At 36.9% G+C, this 21,139-nt stretch overlaps 1 protein-coding gene across 2 annotated transcripts in view; it reads right to left on the reverse strand.

Moving 5' to 3' along the window:
- The window catches only part of LOC106054916 (transient receptor potential cation channel subfamily M member 8-like), a 50,591-nt gene that overhangs the window by 28,391 nt on the left and 1,061 nt on the right, over window positions 1–21,139 (reverse strand). For both annotated transcript variants that reach the window (XM_056004891.1, XM_056004890.1), the window contains exons 4-13: window positions 16,244–16,348; window positions 14,781–14,867; window positions 12,816–12,921; window positions 8,108–8,262; window positions 6,779–6,884; window positions 5,823–5,992; window positions 5,066–5,124; window positions 4,193–4,264; window positions 1,488–1,627; window positions 167–285 (exon numbers count right to left, since the gene is read on the reverse strand). In XM_056004891.1, the coding sequence (XP_055860866.1) occupies window positions 167–285; window positions 1,488–1,627; window positions 4,193–4,264; window positions 5,066–5,124; window positions 5,823–5,992; window positions 6,779–6,884; window positions 8,108–8,262; window positions 12,816–12,921; window positions 14,781–14,867; window positions 16,244–16,348 (1,119 nt within the window). The remainder of the gene's footprint in view (window positions 1–166; window positions 286–1,487; window positions 1,628–4,192; window positions 4,265–5,065; window positions 5,125–5,822; window positions 5,993–6,778; window positions 6,885–8,107; window positions 8,263–12,815; window positions 12,922–14,780; window positions 14,868–16,243; window positions 16,349–21,139) is intronic.

Raw genomic sequence — 21,139 nt, forward strand, 5'->3', positions numbered from 1 at the left:
TAACGGGGCCATATGAGCTGTGATAGTCCTCGCACGGGTGCGGTTGGACATTATAGGTATACGAAGGGCCCCCCACGTTGGCTCAGCCTCCGACCTCGCACGGGCGGGGGAACCCGTCGCGTTGGCTTAAGATGTGAACGTAAAATCTCTAACTGTATTCTCTTACATTGTTCTCGACCACCTGCCACAGACCACCAATCTCAGCAGCGATCTCAAGTTGGTCTAGATGTAAACACAGCATTATGTAGCTGTCTGTATTCAAGCGTTTAGCCTCTCTTTCAGCCCCTGAAAAACGATTGAGTAAGCCAGAGATTAAAATATACAAGTGACTTAAATTATTGTGTATGTACATGAATATCCAGGTTATCTATCTATCTATGTATATGAATATCCAGGTTATCTATCTCTATCTATCTATCTATCTAGAGACAGAGAGAGACAGATAGATAGATAGATAGATAGATAGATAGATAGATAGATAGATAGATAGATAGATAGAGACAGATAGATAGATAGATAGATAGATAGAGACAGAGAGAGACAGATAGATAGATAGATAGATAGATAGATAGATAGATAGATAGATAGATAGATAGATAGATAGATAGATAGATAGATAGATAGATAGATAGATAGATAGATAGATAGATAGATAGTTTCACATTGACAAGGCAGTGCGCGAAATGGCTGTTCATTTCACGCTCCGGTCAGCCAGTTTGCCTAATGTTTAAGGAAATGGTCAAGATCAGAATACATATTTTCTTTCAATATGGTAATGATAATTAGATGGTATACCAAGAAATCTGTCATATAGACTAATTAATAAACGTGATTTTCTAGCCATTCTTATTTCATCGTCCATTATATCTGATGTTATCCAGTATCCCTAAACAACTCTTGTATGGCCAACTAAGCGAAGGAAAACGCTCGCTAGACTCAGACAGCTGGGAGACAGAGGCACATGACAGAGCATCATGGCGTCGCGATGTGAAAACTGGCGCACAGGTATCTGAGGAAAAGAGAACCACGCTGGCAGAAGAAAAAACGCCAGAGAAGAAAAGCAAGGCAAACGACACTAGCTCCAGCTGGAATAACCTGCCCAGTGTGCAGCCGAACATTCCGGGCTCACATAGGTCTCACCAGCCACACGAAGAGGCATAAAAACCCCAGTGCAAGGCCCTCAGCCCCCTGGATGACAAAATGGTCATCACCGAACCACGATGGACGAACTATATATATATATGTGTGTGTGTTATCCAGTCCAATCCAACACTCTCAGATATAATGCAATCTTATTTGATCACATCCAATCCTATCCAATGTTATTTGAAGATAAAATAGGAATAATATTTTTTGTGTTAAATAACTAGTACTTGTTTTTCTGAGGTACAAAAACGTACATTTTGAAAGTGTGTACAAGATTGTGAAATGGATTTAAAAAGCAAATGTGTACACATTAATATTAAACTTTGGAAACAAATCCATACCGTCAACAGCCTTGAATATAACTTCTGTTATGTTTTTTTCCTCTAGTTTCTTACTGATGTCCAATATTTGTACCTGTTTGCCAATTTGTTTCAGAATAATTGTAATGATTTCAACTATTTTGCCTTGATCCAAATCACTGCTGTAATCGAACAAAAAAAAAACAAAAAACAACAACAAGCAATTGAAAAAAAAAAATACTAAAACTTATCTAAGGGGAAATAACTGCTAATTACTACCATCTATCTGAAATTAACAGGGCTTACCTCCTTTATAGAACAATTTTAAATCAATTAGTACTAAATGGTTAACTAATTGGTTTATTTTTGGATTTATTTGTTTATTGCTATCGACTGTGAATAATTATGCAAATTTTCAACTTGATCCGAGAATGGGAAGAGGAAGACATATCTTGTCAAAACGTATTATGGGAAATTAATGGGACATACAGTATGATATATATATATATATATATATATATATATATATATATATATATATATATATATATATATATCATCATCTCTCATTAAGTAGCACTTATCATTTATTCCCCTTTTAAGAAATATAACAAAATAATTAATCACCAACAATTAATTAACTAATTGTTCAAACTTATTAGCATTCAAACACAATAAATACAGGGATACTACTATGTTGCTGTAAGAATTGTACAAACTATTTAAAGTTTATTGAAGATTTCTGGTAACACTTATTTGCCCGTTTTTTATTTTGTATTTTTAAAATGGTTCAACCTAAAAAAAAATTGTGAATGCAGTTAAATGTTCATGTCACCCTAACGACTGTATATGCCGGATTGAATTTTCTCGATTAGTTGTACCCACCTACGGACACCATTTACCAGGATGGCTGCCTGGTCGTGAGGTTTGCGTGCTGGACTGTCATTCAGATTTATCGATGGTCCAGGGTTCAAACCCTGCCCGCTCCCATCCTCCCGTTGTCCTGCGGGAGGTTTGGACTAGGAAGTAATTATCTTCAACTCTGAAGGAACATCCGAAACATGTAAAACAAACCCCCTGTGGCTGTTTTTCAACGGCTTGCCGACAACGCAAACAAAATATAGATTTTCATAAGGAATTTATTTCTTTAATTCTTCTTTCTGACAATTAGACATTCCAGTCATTTATTAATGATCACTCTTCAAAAATAGTTTTAGTTGTCTCCCAGCTGTGCTTTGTTATGTGGTCACTATGTCACACCTGATTTACCATATTACTTTATACCTGATTTTGACCTTTTTTTAATCTCCATTAAATCCTATGTATTCTATATTTCTATTATTCATGTGAACTCCGTGTAGGAGGGGAGGGAATAAAGGGAATCGGAACCACACCTCTCTACCATTTTCGTTTCTGAGCAGCTTTCCTCATCTGCTCCCATGTCATTCCAGTATCCTCAGCTTCACTGATGACTGACCTCTTCCAGCTTATCCTGCCCACTTTCCTCTTTCCTTGCGGATTGTAATCAAGAATCTGTCTTAAAATATTAGTGGTTGGTTTTCGCGGGGTGTGTCCTACCCAGCTCCACGTTCGCTATTTTAATATTCTGGGCTATGAGTTCTTGCTTGGTTTATTTGCACAAGTTGACAGTAGATATGTTTTAGGGTCACCTAATTTCCGATCTCTGGCGTAGGCAACTCTTTATGAAGGTCTGGAGCTTTCCCGTAGCTGTTTTCATGACCTTATTTTACCTGTATTTTATAACCATTTTAAACTGCTGAAAACTGTAAATCTGCAGTTAGCGAAATTTTCAAACCATTTCCTTAAAGTTTCGACAGCTTTCTCCTTGCTAATAAACATTGTGAAATACAAGCCTGGATGTCTAGAAACAAAAATATACTGTCATTGGTTTTGTAGGGAGTTCATTCATTTCATTTTTCGCTTTTTCTTTTCGCTTTTGTATATTTGAAATGAAGCGATCAAGTGATTTGAATATATCAACAAAGTTTTATTATCCATTGATTGTCTGTCTTTGTGAATTAGAATTTATGCTTGTGAATAACTTCCTGGTCAAGCCTGGTCAAAAAAAAATAAATGCAACTGTCTGCATGGCCTTGTGAATTAATACTTTGCCAGGTTGAGGCGCGGTGTTTGAGCGTTAAAGTGCTTGGCTTCCGAACCGGGGAATGGGGTTCGAATCCTGGTGAAGACTGGGATTTGTAATATCGGGATCTTCGGTCGCCTCTGATTCCACCCAGCTCTAATGGGTACCTGACATTAGTTGGGGAAAAGTAAAGGCGATTGGTCGTTGTGCTGGCCTCATGACACCCTTGTCAACTTGCTACAGAAATAGATGACCTTTTACATCATTTGCCCTATAGACCACTTTACAGATGGATAACTGATTGACCAAGGCTGCTTGGACATGTAGAAAATTACTAGGTCATGCTGAAAACCTTCCGACAAATGATTTGGTTGATCGGAATATTGCCTGGCAATGTGGATGACCGCCTAGTTGCGTGACGGGGTCTAGCATTGTCTGACAACATTTCTCGCTGTCTGCTATCCTGCAGTTGAAATATTTTTTTAAAAGCATGTAAAAATGTAGAAAATATTTTGAAAATTCCAGTTCACATTTTTACTTTTTTAGGATGGAAACTATTTAGACATATTTATTGACATTTTTGTTCATTTGTTTTTTTTTATTTGTAAACATTTTTATTTTCTCAAAAGCGTATGATACTAACCTTGAACTTAATCGTTTTAGTTCCAAAATCTTGTTTGCAGCCACATTTTTAGTGTGCTCCATGTTGGACTCCCTATATCGATAAAAGTTGTAGATTTTTAGAAAACCACATTATTAATTCTAAAATTGTGTTTTTATTTGAATTACTATCAACCCACATTATTAATTTTAAAATTGTATTTTTATTTGAATTACTATCAAACCACATTATTAATTCTAAATCTTATCTTACCGTATACATTACATTACTAAGGTTCTTTCTGAAAAAGTTTATGGTCATTCTAATACATATAAAATGTTTTCGATGGCATGCGTCTGAAACAGCCCAACTTCTGGTCTTCACATGAGGCTCAGATTTTTATGTCCGTCGGATCTGTTTTCACTAACAGAAGGGACAACGAGTAACTGGCGTCTCAAGTAATAAACTTCCGGCAAGAAGGGTCGTTTGCCTTTCCTAACTACCCACTTAAGAGAAAGAAAACTCTGAATTGAAATTTCTGCCTCGGAGTTTTGTCCAAACATAGGAAAGGCTCTGGGAAACACCCCTGGGGAAAAAATAAGGAGCCGGTGGGCCTTTGGCAGTTTGCATCTCTTAGTGCTACACCATGGCAAAGCCGTCGACGCCGCTGATACCAAACTGTATCGGCAATAGCCGTTCCTTTAGATATATCAGCTGTCTGAAGAGAGAAGGGTAGGGGGAGGGCTGCTTTGAGAGTGACACCGTTCCAACCACACCTTTTGCCGATGCATTCAGATCATTTCTATGAGATGATCCACAGTCGCTTCGCGATTGAAGGAGGCCATAAGTAGGGGTAATGAAAAGGATTTATTCAAATCCTACTTATCCTATGAACCCAAATAAACCATGTATTACCCTTCTCTTTGCTGTATTTCAATGATGTCTGATAGAATGTCAGCTACGCCTCCAGATCGCTGTTCCAATAACGAAAACAAGCAAAGAAAAAAAAACACCTTTTAAAAACAAAGCTTATCTAATGGGAGGAAATGATAAGTATTGTCATTTATCTGAAAGTTACGGGGTTTATGTTACTTTTAGGTATATATAACATTTTAAATAATTAGTTCTAAATGATCAAAAAATTGGGTTGTTTTTTTTTTGGTTTGATTCGTGTATTGTTTTAGTCTATGAATAAATATGCGAAATTTCAACTTGATTCGATATAGGGAAGTGGAAGAAAAAAAAAGTGTCAAAACGTAACAAGGGGACTAAATCCATATATATCCACATATGTCATTAAATAGAATCCCTTCCCCTCATTCGAATTGTAACAACATTGTTTAATTGTTTTGATTGATTCGTGTCTTGTCAGGTTTAATGAATAATTGTGTAAAGTTTTAAGTCATTCTTTTTGTTATACCCGTCTTATCAGACAGACAGACAGACAGACGGACAGAGACCAAAGTGTGATTGCCAATCTAAGGACAGAGTATGTAGTCCATTAAAATGTGTACACTTGTAGTGGGTATTAGTAAATATTTTACTTGAAATCGAACAGGTCCAGTTAAAATGCATAATGGATGGATGTCTTTTTGTCTATTACATTATCACATTAATTTGTATATAGTACAAAACATTTCATTATTAGCCTAGCTATAAAAAAAAATCTAACCTTAAGTATTATGATAGCCCTTTGTTTTTTCAAACTGAACTCAATGTCCAGCATAGAATCTGAAGTTCCGTTGCAAAGAAAAATACATTCAAAAGTATTTTTAGCCTTTTCGTTCTTCTTTTCCTTTTCGTTGTTTTTCTGGTTCTGGTTATCTGTCGTAGTGTTTGTCTCTAGACGAAAAGTGTATGTATTAGTCCGTAGTGCAATCAATAGAACAGAAAACAAGGCAAATATTTTAAATAACTTTTTTAAAAAATTAAAAAAGACAATACTTCTTTATGGGAGGTGCGGTAAAGCGCTTGGATTTCGAACCGGGGGTCCCGGGTTCAAATCCAGGTGAAGACTTGTATTTTTAATTTCGGGATCTCTAGGCTCCCAGCGCTAATTTGTACCTGACATTAGTTGGGGAAAGGTAAAGGCGGTTGGTTGTTATACTGGCCACATGACCACCCTAGTCAACCGTTGGCCACAGAAACAGATGACCTTTACATCATCTGCCCTATAGACCACAGGACTGAAAGGGGGACTGCCTCCTTTATACAACTTATAGAGCAATTGTTTTCTCTTAAAGATTAACGAATGTCAGATTTAAAACATGTTTTAACAACGCCAACCCCTTCACCCTTCTCCGCGAGTAAAAATATCCTGGTTAAGCGAATATATAGATCTAGTCAGTGGCGTAGCTACGGTTGGGGGGTGGGGCGGAGAATTTTACAATCCCCCCCCAGGCCACCACTTGAGGGAGGCCCGCTAATGAGTGTTTGAATTTGTTTACATTAAATATTAAATAGTATGCCATTATCTCATGTCACGATGTCGAATGTCGAAATGCAAGGGCCCATAAAGAGGTCAAGCCCCCCAGGCCCACCGGATCTACTACACCTTTTAATATTCCAAAATATTTTAATTTAATTTTATTCAATTATTTTAATTCGTTGTTTTTTTTTTCTCCATACCAGACTGTTGAACACTAACGTTCATATCAGAAGTGAAAATGTAATGGTTGATATTCTGGTCTAAATCTTCCATTTCCTCTTTGCTTACATTGTACCATCTCAGGCTCTGGAGAAACAAGTCACATTTAAAAAAAGATTTTTAAAAAAAGAGCTTAAACCTTTATGAGGCTGAAGTTGGTCTAGAATTACGAAGCTCATATTAACTCACTCCGGCCTGTCTATCTGTTTGATACATACTTAAAACACTTTATTTTCTCCAACCCCCACTTCAAGGATCAACTTGAAATTTAGCACATTTATTTATTTTGCCTAAGTTAGTTAATTTATTAATAGTTATGAATTATTTCGCAAGATTTTGAAAAAAAGGGAAATAAATTCTACTTATTTGAGAGATAAAGTAGTAAGTGCGAAGTTCTTCCCTTCTTTTCGCTTCAGATTTTCTACCACCACTTAACTCTCAGACGACCACCAGCATGGCCTGGAACACGAAATAAAAAAGTACAAAAAAAATACTTAAAATTAACCGTAATCAACAGATGACCTTTACATCATCTGCCCTATAGACCACAAGGTTTAAAAGGCAAATTTTTTCTTTTACTGTTCGAGATTGATACCAGACAGACAGACAGAGTTAATACAAGCTTTGTAAAAAGATCGATAATTTATTATTAGTGTATAAAAACTATAAAAAAGGCTTTTATGAAATGTAGTTATATCATTTAGTTTGGATCAGTGAAGTAATTAAATTTGTAATATGTCTTGAATAACAAAAAGAAATATTTTTACCAATGGATTTTCTTAGAGCGATTTTAAGCTTTTAGCATTTTAGAAAGATAGGAATGTCTGGGTAATAGCTTTTTAAATGTATATATATATATATATAAAGATGAATGACCTGAATTCGAACTCGTGGGCTAAAGGCCAATCAGGCTTCTTAAACCAAAACGGTAACCACTTTGCCAGTGAAGGAAGATTGTATATTTATTTATTGCCTCTATACTCTCGTCGTATTTTATGTTTGTGTTCACTAAGCCTCGGAAGACGACTTATAAGGGGGACTAATTCAGCTTATACCACCACTTCAGTCAAGTACATTTTCTTTCCCTTTTTCGAGATACACAAAAAATTAATTAATTACCAATATAGTTAATGAATTAATTGGTTATTTTTGTTTATCGATTCTTGAGTTTTCAGGTAAAATAAATAATTGTTCCAAATTTCAATTTGTTCCGAGATTGGGTGGGAGAAATAACGTGTCTAAACATTTTACCAGACAGACAAACAGACAGACAGAGTTGATATACGCTCTGTAAAAACACAATTACTTACGTTTTTCGTTCTGAGTGATCTACTTAAATCTGGTTTTTGAGACACACCGACGATGGCTGGCTTGGTGTCTGATGTCTCAAACATTGTGTTTTTCAAGATATGACCCAAACATTTGAAGAATGAAGCATTTTCTCCCACAGCTAACAGCCAAGAATCTGAGAAATACAAGCAATCTTAATTGTAGTGTAACTACTAAATAACAGTTTAGTCGTCTATTACTACAGACGCATTTCTGTGATTACATGCGTATATCTGATTCAGTTGGTTTCTCTCTTTTTCTTTACTTTTTATTCTTCCATTCCCAAACACAACATCTATAGAACAAGTGAAGGCATATAAATATCTAGGCGTTATCATTAACAACAAACTTTCATGGGAAGACCACCTTGGAACTCTGACAAAGAAAACAGCCCAGTGTCTCTTTTTTCGATACATACTCAATAGCTTTAAACTAAAGAAGAAGATCCTAGATACTATTTTACGGCGCGACTATACAAAATCTGCTAACATACGGAATAACTTGTTGGCAAGGCAACGCTTCATCTAAACTGTTGCGACGTCTAGAAACCATCATAAAAAGGGCATCAAAAATTACACTCACATTACCACACTTAAAGGAACTTTTTGAACAAAAGTGTCTAAGGAAAATCGAAAAAATCTTGGAAGACAACGGCCACCCGCTCCATCAGAACTACGTCAGGTAGTCGCGAAGTGGGCGACTGCTGTCAATCAAAACAAGAACAGAGCGATACCAAAACTCGTTCGTACCTCACTCGGTCAGACTCTATCACCGCCACTCATTGATCAGGGAACATGAAAAGCACCAAGATACCTGTGTGTAGTCGCTGAATGAGCTCTTTATGTTGTGTCTGTTGTATTTATGTGTATGTTTCTGTTGTGTTGTCTTTACATGAGAAACGAGTCCTTGTAATCACAACAAATTTCCGTAAGGATCAATAAAGCAGTCTTAGTCTTAGTCTTTTCTCCTTTTATCTTTTTTCTTTCTCTATCTTTCTCTCTCGTTTCTTTTTTTTCTATCTTCCTTATGTTACGATCTAGACTAATTAGATCTTCTCTATTATTTACACACACATACACACAAAGGCGTCAACAATTGATGTTGTTTAGCTACATACAGGGCCTGCATTAGATAATTGGAGGCCCTAGGAGAAGTAAATTTCGTGACCCAAATGAAACAGAATAATAAAAAAAAACAGCAAAAACAAAACAATCAAGCAGTTTATTAAAACCTTAGTGTACTCTAACAATAACATTGAAGACAGGTTTTGTAATTTCTTCTCTAAAAATATTTTAGAGTCCTGTGCAAGACCCTCACCATCTGATGCCCTATGAGACTGCCTAGTTTGTCTATGCCTAGGGCTTCCTCTGCTACATATAATAGCTCTAATTTCCATTTATATTACTACATCAAACAAAATAAATAAATGCTGGTTTAATAATAGACTAAAGAAGCTTTGTAAACAGAAGGAAAACCTATATAGAAAATTTAAAGAAACTAATGCAGAAAGAGTTTACAAAAAGTATATAAAAATTAAACACTTAACACAAAAAGTAAGCAGACAGCTGCAGAGTGAATACATAAACAATGTAATATCTAAAGATAACAACAAAAACCTATGGTCATACATTAAGTCTAAGAAAATGGAAACAACAGGCGTAGCGCCATTAAAAGATGAACATAACATAATACATAATGATAATGAAACTAAAGCAAACATTCTAAACAAATACTTTGCATCAGCATTCTCAGCCCCAGGAGACAAAGACATATTACTGAATTTGAACCAAGTAGACAACATAGAAGATATAGTAGTACAAGAAAATGGAATTCAAAAACTATTAGCCAACACCAAACCAAATAAAGCTTCTGGACCTGATGGTATTCCAGCTAGATTACTCAAAGAACTAAGTAATGAGCTAGCCCCAGTGTTCAAAATACTCTTTCAGGCTTCACTTAACCAGGGCAGAGTACCAAAGGACTGGAAAGAAGCTAATGTCACCCCCCTATTTAAAAAAGGAGAAAAATCTGACCCAGGGAACTACAGACCAGTATCACTTACCAGCATCACATGTAAAATCCTAGAACACATAATATGTAGCAACATCATAAACCACTTAGACAAACATAATGTCCTCACACCATACCAACATGGCTTTAGGAAATATAGATCATGTGAAACACAACTAATAGGACTAATTGATGATTTTTCAAAAGGTTTAGATAATAGTGAACAAATAGATGCTATCTTACTAGATTTTTCTAAGGCTTTTGACAAAGTTCACCACCATAGTTTGCTTAAAAAATTAAAATATTTCGGCATTAATGGTCCACTGCATCAGTGGATTAAAGACTTTCTGATAGGGAGAGAACAAACTGTAATAATAAATGGCTCTAAATCAACACCGATAACAGTAAACTCAGGTGTACCTCAAGGTACAGTCTTGGGTCCACTACTATTTTTAATTTACATAAATGATTTACCAAATTGCATTAGTTCAGGAACAAAAGTCAGATTATTTGCAGACGATTGCATAATATATAGAACAATAAAAACAACACAAGACACAGATATTTTACAAAGAGAATTAGATGAATTACAGAAATGGGAATCAAATTGGAGCATGTCTTTCCACCCAGAAAAATGTCAGTTGTTAAGAGTAACAAAAAAACTAAAACAAATTAATTCCACTTATCTTATTCATGGCAAACCAGTATCACAGACTAAAAACGCAAAATACCTAGGTGTTATAATAAATGAAAAACTATCATGGAATCCACATATTGATGAAACTACAAAAAAATCAAACAAAGCATTAGGATTTATTAAAAGAAATTTCTATAAATCAAATAAGAACATAAAACTAAAATGTTACTTAACCTTGGTTAGGCCAATAATAGAATATGCATCCTCCGTTTGGGACCCCTCAACTCAAGAAAACATTAAGAAACTGGAACAGACACAAAATAGAGCAGTGAGATTCATAACAAACGAATATTCACATTTGACTAGAGTAACACCTTTAGTAAAATCACTAAATTTAGAAAGCCTTCAGGACAGAAGGCTCAAAAGTAAAGTAGCAATCATACATAAAACACTGAACCATAATCTTCAAATACAAAAACAAAATTTAATAAAATACTCTGAAAGACACAAAGATAAAGGCACATTCCTCGTCCCATATGCTAGGACAAATTTGTACAAATACTCCTTCTTCCCTAGTGCTATTAGAGCATGGAATGGGTTGCCTGAGCTAGCCAGGAAAACCAGTGACTTGGCAGAATTTAAGTCATTGGTTAATACGCATGACTAAATGCATGACGCGTAGGACGTAATCATCTTCTTTTTTGAAGTAACGTCTGTATTATATAAGATAAGATAAGATAAGATATATCTTAGACTTATCTGAAATGAACAATATTGCATTTAAAACATTTTTCTAGAGATTTATATGTAAGTTATTATAAATTATCAACTAAGATATACCCCTTTGTGAAACGGTGTGGCGGACTTTTTGAGTGGGTTTTGTTCCATTCTGGGTAGCCTGTATTGTTCGCTTACAGTTCTTGGGTTATCTAGTTCCACCACTAGACATTTCCAAGGAGGCGCCACGGTGAGGCAACGGGGGCTGAATCCTCCTTAGCTCCTGAGAATAGTTTCCTGCAGGGCAGGAGTGGGTTGGTGCGCGTTTGTTGATATTGCCATTATTGAAATTACCATTTTTCTCGGCGTATTCCTCCACTAGCGCACCAGGGAACGGCTATTTAGAGCCTAGCTCTTGGACGACAACCGGTCCGCCCGACACAGCCCGCGAAAACCGCGCCAGTCAGTCCCAGTCTTTGCCCAAAGTGAGACCCGCAAATCAGCCGGGACTCAGGAGATCCCGACCAACCCTCGAGTTGGTGTCCAGTGCTATCCGCTTTTCGGAGAACCCTTTAGGTCTCTTACTCACCGTTGCCCCGGGGCCCCATGGGGGGGGGGCTGACTGAACATAACCCCTTTGACGTCATTTTACACTCAGTGACTACTCATTCATCAGTAGCGAGCAACCAGTACACTTGGCCACCCTAAGAGAGCGGGGTGTTCACGGGGCGACCACGATGAGGAACGCCGCGCCTCGTAGCTTCAGACCAGCTACTTCAACTAGACATGGCCGTGCGGTACGCGTGATGGACTGTCGTTCGGTTATCTCGATGTTCCATGGTTCATACCCTGCCTGCTGCCGTCCCCCGTCGTCCTGCGGGAGATTAGGACTAGGAAGAAGATTATCTTTAACTCTGAAGGAACATCCGCCCCCATCCCTCCTGTCTCCCAGACTCTGTGCCTAGACAACCTGCCTTACCCCCAACCGCAGTTCATCTCAGGTCACCCCTTTTTATAAAATAATGGTCTACGCGATTACATTAGAATCTATTCCGCTAACATACAATACGGTGCAGGATTTACCTTTATGCCCCCCCCCCCAAAAAAAAAAAAAAAAAAGACGGCTCCAGTGATATTTCCAATCACTTTGGAGAAACAGGCTATGAAGAAATTGCCTTACATTGGTTACAAGGGGCCCCATATCTCAAAAGGCTTAGGGGCTTATCAAGTTTAAATTGGGCCCTGGCAGTACGCAAACTACACTTAATAACAATATGTCGTATGTAATGTGTACTTTTTACTGAAAACTAAGGCAGACAACTCACTGTTTCGAACTAAAAACTTGGCTAAATGGGCGATAAATTCCCGGATGTCATAGGAAGTCTTGTGGTGGACGTCCTTCTCTATGGATCCAATCAGATAGGCCATCAGCTGGAGATTAATAAGCATGCTTTAATTATTTACTTTTTATGCATTTTTTGAAAAGAACAAAAACACTTTAAAAATTTGTTTCTTAGATTGATTGACTCTTGGAGAAAATTATAAACCACCCATATCGAGAAAATTGTGGCTACCTCATATGGAGAAATATAATTACTTTTGTTCAAAGTGACCTGTTGTAAAAAAAGAAAGTACGGAAGACAATCTAGAGAAAAAAAAGTAGATGTGCTACTTAAAAATGAATTTAAATAAATCATCTAGTGGACCTTGCTTAGCACTAGAGTTCCAAAGGGAAAGTACCTTCAGAGAAAAAAAAAATAGAACTAACACTCCAAATATTACATTCATTTTGTTTTTAGCTTAACAGTGAAAGTCTTATGTGAATCCGCTTCAGACACACCGCTTGGTGTGAACGTGTCCTAACAAGTGCTATTCTCACTAAAGAATCCACAACAGTCATAATGAAACTCTGCTTTTATATATGGAAGTAAAAGTAATAAAATATCTCACGCACACCCTGCAGTCTATAAGGCTGATGATACAAGATCATACATTTAAGTGGCCCACGGTAACAAGGCTGTCATGTGGCCAGCACAACTACAAACCGCCTTTACTTTTCGCAAACTAATGTCAGATACCCATTAGAGTTCCATCTTTCAGACCATGAAATCTATAGGTTAACGAAGGTGTAATAAGGTCAACCTAACGACCAACCGCCTTTACTTTTTTTTAACTAACGCCAGGTACCCATCAGAGTTGGGTAGACTCAGAGGCGCCCTAAAGATTCAGGATTCCAACCGGGGACGTTTCGGAAGAGAAGCGTTTGTTTACAACTCAGCCACCACACGTTTCTTCAACGGAACATGATTTATACATAGGCAATTAAGCATAAGTTTAAAAAAAAAACGTAATTTTCTTTCGTAGTTAGGAGAATGAAGCTCAAGATCTGTTACGATACAGCATATTGTATGCAGCGAATCAAGACATTCAGACCATAACAATTTTTTAGAAAACATTTTTTAAGTCAATGGGCTCGCTTGACTTGAATTCTGATATGACTTTCAGATAAAATCCAAACCCTAACAATCTGTTGCTCAAGGCTACGACGTATACTCTTCTTTAAGTTAAAAGTGGGATCAGCTTAACGCGATATTTTGCCATTTGTTCGACCATTAAAGATTAGACGTGAAATATGGGTCAGGCTTGTACATGAAGGTCACATGACAAGCGATTCAGCGTGATGGTAAAACTTAGACCTAGCAAAATACGTACCGGTACGTACCTACATCGATTGGTAAACATGAGCTAAAAAAAGATTTAACTATGTTTGGTTAACTTGGATCTTAAACAAGGCCGGCTTTTGGCATAACCCCCGATTAGGGGGGCTAGCATAGGGCTCTAAACAATTTTCTAGAGAAGAAATAATGAAACGTATGCTTGTGGAGTGGTGGCTGAGAGGTAAAGACTGGGATTTTTAATTTCGGGATCTTTGGGGGCCTCTGAGTCTAATGGGTACTTGACATTAGTTTGGGAAAATATAAGGTAGTTGGACTTGTGCCGGCCACATGACACCCTCGTTAACCGTAGGCTCCAGAAACATCATATGCCCTATAGACCTCAAGGTCTGAAAGGGAACTTTACCTTTTTTTTCTTTTCTTTATGCTTGTGGAGTCACTAGGTTTTAAATAAATTGCGTAATTTTATTTTTTTCGCTGTTTATTATTTTATTATTTTTATTTCATTTGGGGCCTCAAAATTCACGTGGCCCAGGTCGTCCAATTATCTAATGCCGGCCCTGGTTAAGCCAATACCATGCAAGCTAACGAACTATAAAAATAAAACCACCATACCTTTGAATTGGATGGAAGATTCCATAACGAGGCTAGTTTTTCTGTATCAATCACTTGTTCCGAGCCATCTCTCTCCAGGAAGTATCCCTGTTGTTATGTAAACGAAAGGATTTTTTTTAAATATAAAAATAAAGCTTATCTAAGACGAAGAACCGCGAAATCACTGCCATATGTCTCAATACTTTAGAAATAAGCTCGTTTAGTCCAAATGAAACACTATTACGCTGTTTTACAGCTTCAAAGTTGTCTGGAGCAAACAGATTGGGACATGTTTGTAGACAACTGCCCAGACAGATGAACTTACCACAACTGTTAATTCGTACATCCAGTTCTGTGAAAACATGATTGTACCAATGAAGAATATTAAAACATTCATTAATAATAGACCCTGGATGACCAACATTCAAAATTATCATTCTGTCGTCATCGAGAAGTTCATAGAAGTCTATTTATAAAGCGCTGCTTATGAGTGTGTATGTGTTTTTCGTGTGTGAATTTCGTTCGTATGTGCATCTATATTGCTATTGTACAGTTGTTACGCTGAGGTTGTCAATAGTAGTCAAACCGAATTTCCATTTGATTGGATCAATACAAGTTATTTTATCTCTTATCTTATTAAGGAATTACTACTAATAGATTTACAAATTGGTAACCTTTTTTTTATTAATTCAATCTACCCAGACTGACTATGAATAACTATGCAAAATTTCAAGTTGGTCCGAGAATTGGAAGTGGGAGAAAAAACGTGTACGAAACTTAATAGGGGAAGAAACTTTACATATACAGCCAGATCTCTCAGTAGCATTTAATTTATATCAAACAAAATAATTAATTCCTAAAAATCAATTCAATTAATTTAATTTCATTGATGAAAAGTTAGTTAAGTACAAGAAATAATTATGTAAAGCTTCAACTTGATCCGCTAACGGGTGAGAGAGAGATAATATGTACAAAAACTGTACCAGACAGACAGAGTTGATAAAAGCTTTGTAAGAACCGTTTGCGATGTGAGAGTACATAAGGAATTAACAACCTTGTCGTGGTATGCTATTCGGGATATCGTCCCGATGTTCCTGAGTTCAAACCTTCAAACATGGTGGGAAGCGTGGTCGAGAGGCTAAGTGCGCTTGAACTTGGCTTGTCTTGGCTACCTAGAAGGGGGCTCGAGGTTCGACACCCGATTCGTTTACTGAGCGCCTAAAGGCAGCACGGAAAACCAACTCCTAGATACCCCCCCCCCCCCCACACTGTTCCACAAATAAGATTGGACCAAAGCATGAAAGTAGCGCTATATAAAAGCTATAATAATAATAATACATTAACCCTAAAACGCGCGTCGTAGTTTAGCCGCTAAAAATCAGAATTGTAATTTTATTTTGTATGCAATCGCTATAAAACAGCTCAGCACTTTAAGGGTTAAATAAGATCTAGATTATCGTTAAGAAACTAATGTTGATACATACCTTGTGTGTCGTGATCTTATAACCAAACCCTGGATAGTTGAGACAAAATGTGTCCAACTTCTTACCATCGCCTGTATTAATGATAGGCCTATTCTTTCCTATCGGCTGTTGAAAGAGCATAAATTATTAAGTGCACAGCTTCATATAGGCCTACTTACAAAGATACCAGCTTTATAACCATTTTGGGCATTTTCATGTATGGCAAATAACTATAATCCGATATTTTTTGGTGCGTCTGGTGTCGCGAATATACGAAGAGTTCTCAAGCTATGTAACTTAAAAGGTATACCTTTTCTTCTTATATCTTACACACGTTACTTCAAAAAGGAGATAATTACGTCCTACGCATTTCATGTGTCAATCTAGTCGTGCAAGTTAATCAATGATTTACACTCTGCCAAATCACTGGTTTTTCTGGCTGGCTCAGGCAACCCATTACATGCTCTAATAGCACTATTGAAGAAAGAGCATTTGTACGGATTGGTTCTAGCGTACGTAATATTTTTGCACTGTTAAATCAAATTTATCATGCAGCATTAAGTATTTATTAGCGACTCCCGTAATGGGACAATCTGATATTAGCTTTGCGTGGTCCGTTATTCTGTCACAATTAGCTCGTAAAAACTAGAAAAAGATATTGAACGCCTTATTTCATGATATTTTGGATTTTGGATGTTTCATATTTTATTTGCCACCGACACGTTGTATTGTACTGAAAATAAATCGTTAAATTTTTAAAAGCTAATATGTAACACCTTTTAATTAATAAAAAAAAATACTATCATTTAATATTCATACTAAACAAAAGGAACAATGGAGGTGTTTTTTTTATATGGAATAGATATTGATATTTCTTACAATAAAGTTACAAAACAAATCTATACTATAAAGCAGAAAGTAAGGCGCATGTATGTATGTATGTATGTAGGTATATGTGTGTGTGTGTGTGTGTGTGTGTGTGTGTGTGTGTGTCCCTAATAGAAATCAAAACCGTTTGACGTATCTTGATAAAACTTTGCATTAATGTCCCTTGGGTACTAACTGGACTCGTAACTATGTATAGTAGCCCTAAAAAAAACTTAAGACCCTCAAAAAAAATGTTGCTTAGCTCTATTAAAATATTACTATATCATGGATCTATGCCATGTTTACATGAGACAAGACCGAAAGTATCTAGATCTAATTTTAAGAACTACACTTTGCATAGTTGTTTTTTTTTACTTTGAGACATGAAAATACAAAATATAGTCCAAACATTTCATTATTTAATAAAATTAACCTTCTAAATTTTGTTTCAAAAGAATAAAGAATAACATAAATTCGTTATTTATATCTGCGAATTTAGACATCCTGACGTACTTTATGTTCCATTCATCGTTTCATTCATTCATTAGAAAAGATTAGAAATGTCATGTATGCGTATACTTATTCCTTGGGGTTTGGGGGGGGGGGAATATGTATACGCATACATGACATTTCTAATCTTTTCTATTGAATGAATGAATGATATATATAAATTGTTACGATCTTCTCTATCAGGCCTTCTGTAAACACTGCTAAACAACACAAAACATCTAATACAAGAACGTGACAACAATAGTTTCAAGTAACAATGTGGCAGTTTAATGACAAATACATGAAAAGCCAATAAAACATAATTGGCTACATCAAATTCAAATGCTTTAACACAATAGAACTACCTACTAAACACTACAAGTCTACTGTCTCTATCTCTTCCTGGACTCGTACATTCACTTCAGGACTCCACCAACACTGACTTCACGGCAGACTAACAGTCCCGGTCTACTCGCTGTCCTGTCTTAAACTGCACTGCCTTACACACACTGTGTCTCTGGTCCACGCAGGCTTATGATCAGATGACCATAACCCGGGTCCTATTCACGTGCAAAGTTCATGTCCCCTGCCCTTCGATATAGCACGCTAAACTGTATTAGTGGCCTGTGTCACATAAGTCAGCTGATCACACACAGTTAACCCTATTGCGTCGCAAGTAGGGTTACAACAATATATATATAATATATATATATAATATATTGTTACGAATCTCACTATCCAGGCTCTCTGCAAACTGCACCATACACCACCAACTTAAAGAACTTGACAACTCAGGGCTCCAAAGTAACGTAACACTTTAATATTTGAATAAATAACAGCCAATACTGTACAATTGGCAACACGTACACTGTACAAATATCTCTCCGATAACACCGTTCCGCCGTATCAACTCTTGCACTGGCCTCTCCGTCTCGTTCCGGGCTTGCACTGGGTTCAACAGTTCAGGACTGACTTCACACACTTGGGCTCGTTGTGTCGGACTCGATCACAGACCAAGATCAAGACGCCGTTCGTCTCAACTGTACTTGATAGTACTCCGCACTGAACCGTCGTAATGCTCCGTACAGAACCACACCGTTGAACTGTGCTGTAGTCGACCGAGGTTCTGAACTCTTGTCGTGAACCTCCTTTCTGAACCTTGCTGTATTGAGCCCCTTTTCTCGACCGTCTTGACTGCGACACCTCCGCTCTTATATAGGGTCCCTACTGGCTTTCTCGAACCGGACAGAACGCCCCTCGACGTTTCTAGGTGGTCAGATGACTATAACTCTCGTGACGCTCCTGAGCTCTGTTCACGTCGGCGATCCTTCCCGAACTGTCCTGTTGACGCTCGACTCGGCTGACAGTCGTAACTCGTCACGCTTGACCGCTCGTCTAGCGCTGGCCTGGGGCGATTTGCGTCGGCTGACTACACACACACCACTACCCCCCATCTGTGCCACCACCAAGTTTATAACAATATAATAGTTTTTCGCTGTTCCATGGGCTTCTTATAACTAAACTTAACAATTATGTTTATTTTAATTAAAAAATGAAATAATTATTCATAAGATATTGTAAATATTTAAAAACATAAATTCATAAGCATTTTGTATTAGAGACCTCCTATACATTGGAATATAACACCGTATTCTGTCGAAACGGAAGGACAGACTAGCCATTCAGCAATACCCTTGTCTGCAGATCACTATTTATTATCTGATTATTAAATCACAGCCATTAGGGCAACCTCACTCTAAACCGTATCTTCATAACGATCAGTGTATTAAATAACAATTGATATTACATTTACATTTTATCTAAGGCCCTGGCCACCTCTCTGCTTTGTTATGTCAAACAATACGTCTCGATAAATCGATCACCTGTAGTAAGAATGTAGCGCTAGATTTTTTTCTGAGGTGATCCCTTGTTAAAGGGATTTTTTTTCCAAGAAAGATAAGAACTTCAAGGTTGTAGCTATTTAACCAATAGTTACAAAGGTCAAGTGCTGAATCCACAAATCTTGGTCTGACATGTGCGACAGTGTAGGTTAAACATACTGGGGTCTTTACCGGTTTTTTTTTGAACCCGTCAAAAGACAAATTTAGAATTGTTCAACAATAGAATAGATATTACAGGCTTATATAAACTTGTTTACACCTAGTTAAGAGCTTTTCGTATCTAACCAAGACGAGAGCCTCTGTTTAGCTTTGCCACAGAGCTTTAAAGTTTGTGAAATATTAAAAACCAATAACACACAAATACCACATTTAAGCATTCCGGCGGATCTCACTTGCATAAGAAATGCGGGGAAGTAGAGAATTATGGGATAGTTTGACCCGTGGCATTATGTCTTCCGGCTTAGAAGCTAAATTGCAAATACTTATATATGAAGCCACATGGACTCAGGTCTATAAGTCTCGAAATTTTTTTTGAAGTGATATTGGTGTCAGATAGCTGGAAAATGTTGGTGCCATTAGTTGGAGCTAGAATTCCACCTTTTTACAAAGCTGTCTGTCTGTTCAAAAGTTTGTACACGCTATTTCTCACACACCAATCTCGGACCAAGCTGACATTTTGTACACTTATTTCTTTTACGTGACAACACAAGAATCAATTTTTTTTAAAAAATTAATCAGTCATTTAATTAAATTTAACTATTTGTAATCAATGAATTCGTCCACTTTATAGGTCGCCGATTTAAAGAAACTTCATACAAACAAATAGATAGACATACAATCTTATATTTTCATAGACGCCTCACTAGCAGAGGGGTTAGGATGTCGGCTTTAGCAATGAGTTCGTTCCCCCATCCCCCCCTTTTTTTTTTTTTTTTTTTTTTTTTAAAAGCAAATACGTAAAAATTTCACCCATATATAGGGCTACCTTTCTCTCCCCTTCACCCATATATAGGGCTACCTTTCTCTCCCCTTCACCCATATATAGGGCTACCTTTCTCTCCCCTTCACCCATATATAGGGCTACCTTTCTCTACCCTACACCCATATATAGGGCTACCTTTCTCTACCCTTTACCCATATAAAGGGCTACCTTTCTCTCCCCTTCACCCCTATATAGGGCTACCTTTCTCTCCCCTTTACCCCTCCCATTTTCCTAACTGGTCCAGATACATGAAAGGATCATACAGTACTTAGAAAGCTAAAAGCATGAAATAGCGCTAAACAAAAACAATTAGTACAAATATTTTTATTGCACAAATTTATTATTGTTAGTCTTGATCTATTACAAATTTAATGACATGACTGATCCAAACTAATTGATACAACTACACCTAATATAAGCTGTCTTGTGTTGTATTTTTAAAAAGTATTTTATATATTTTCTAGTCTCGTTCTCTATTAACCAGTCAAACAAAAATACATGCACATACTAAATACATTTGAAAAATGTTCATTCAAGGGCTGAAGAGTCCTCAAGGGGACTAATACAATCTGTATCACCACATCTGTCAAGAACTATCTCTTTCCCTTGTTCAAGATACCAAAACAAAACAAAAAAATTCTTGTGTTGTCAGGTAAAAGAAATAATTTTACAAAATTT

The sequence above is a fragment of the Biomphalaria glabrata genome, chromosome 11 (assembly GCF_947242115.1).
Source record: "Biomphalaria glabrata chromosome 11, xgBioGlab47.1, whole genome shotgun sequence".
NCBI lineage: Eukaryota > Metazoa > Mollusca > Gastropoda > Planorbidae > Biomphalaria > Biomphalaria glabrata.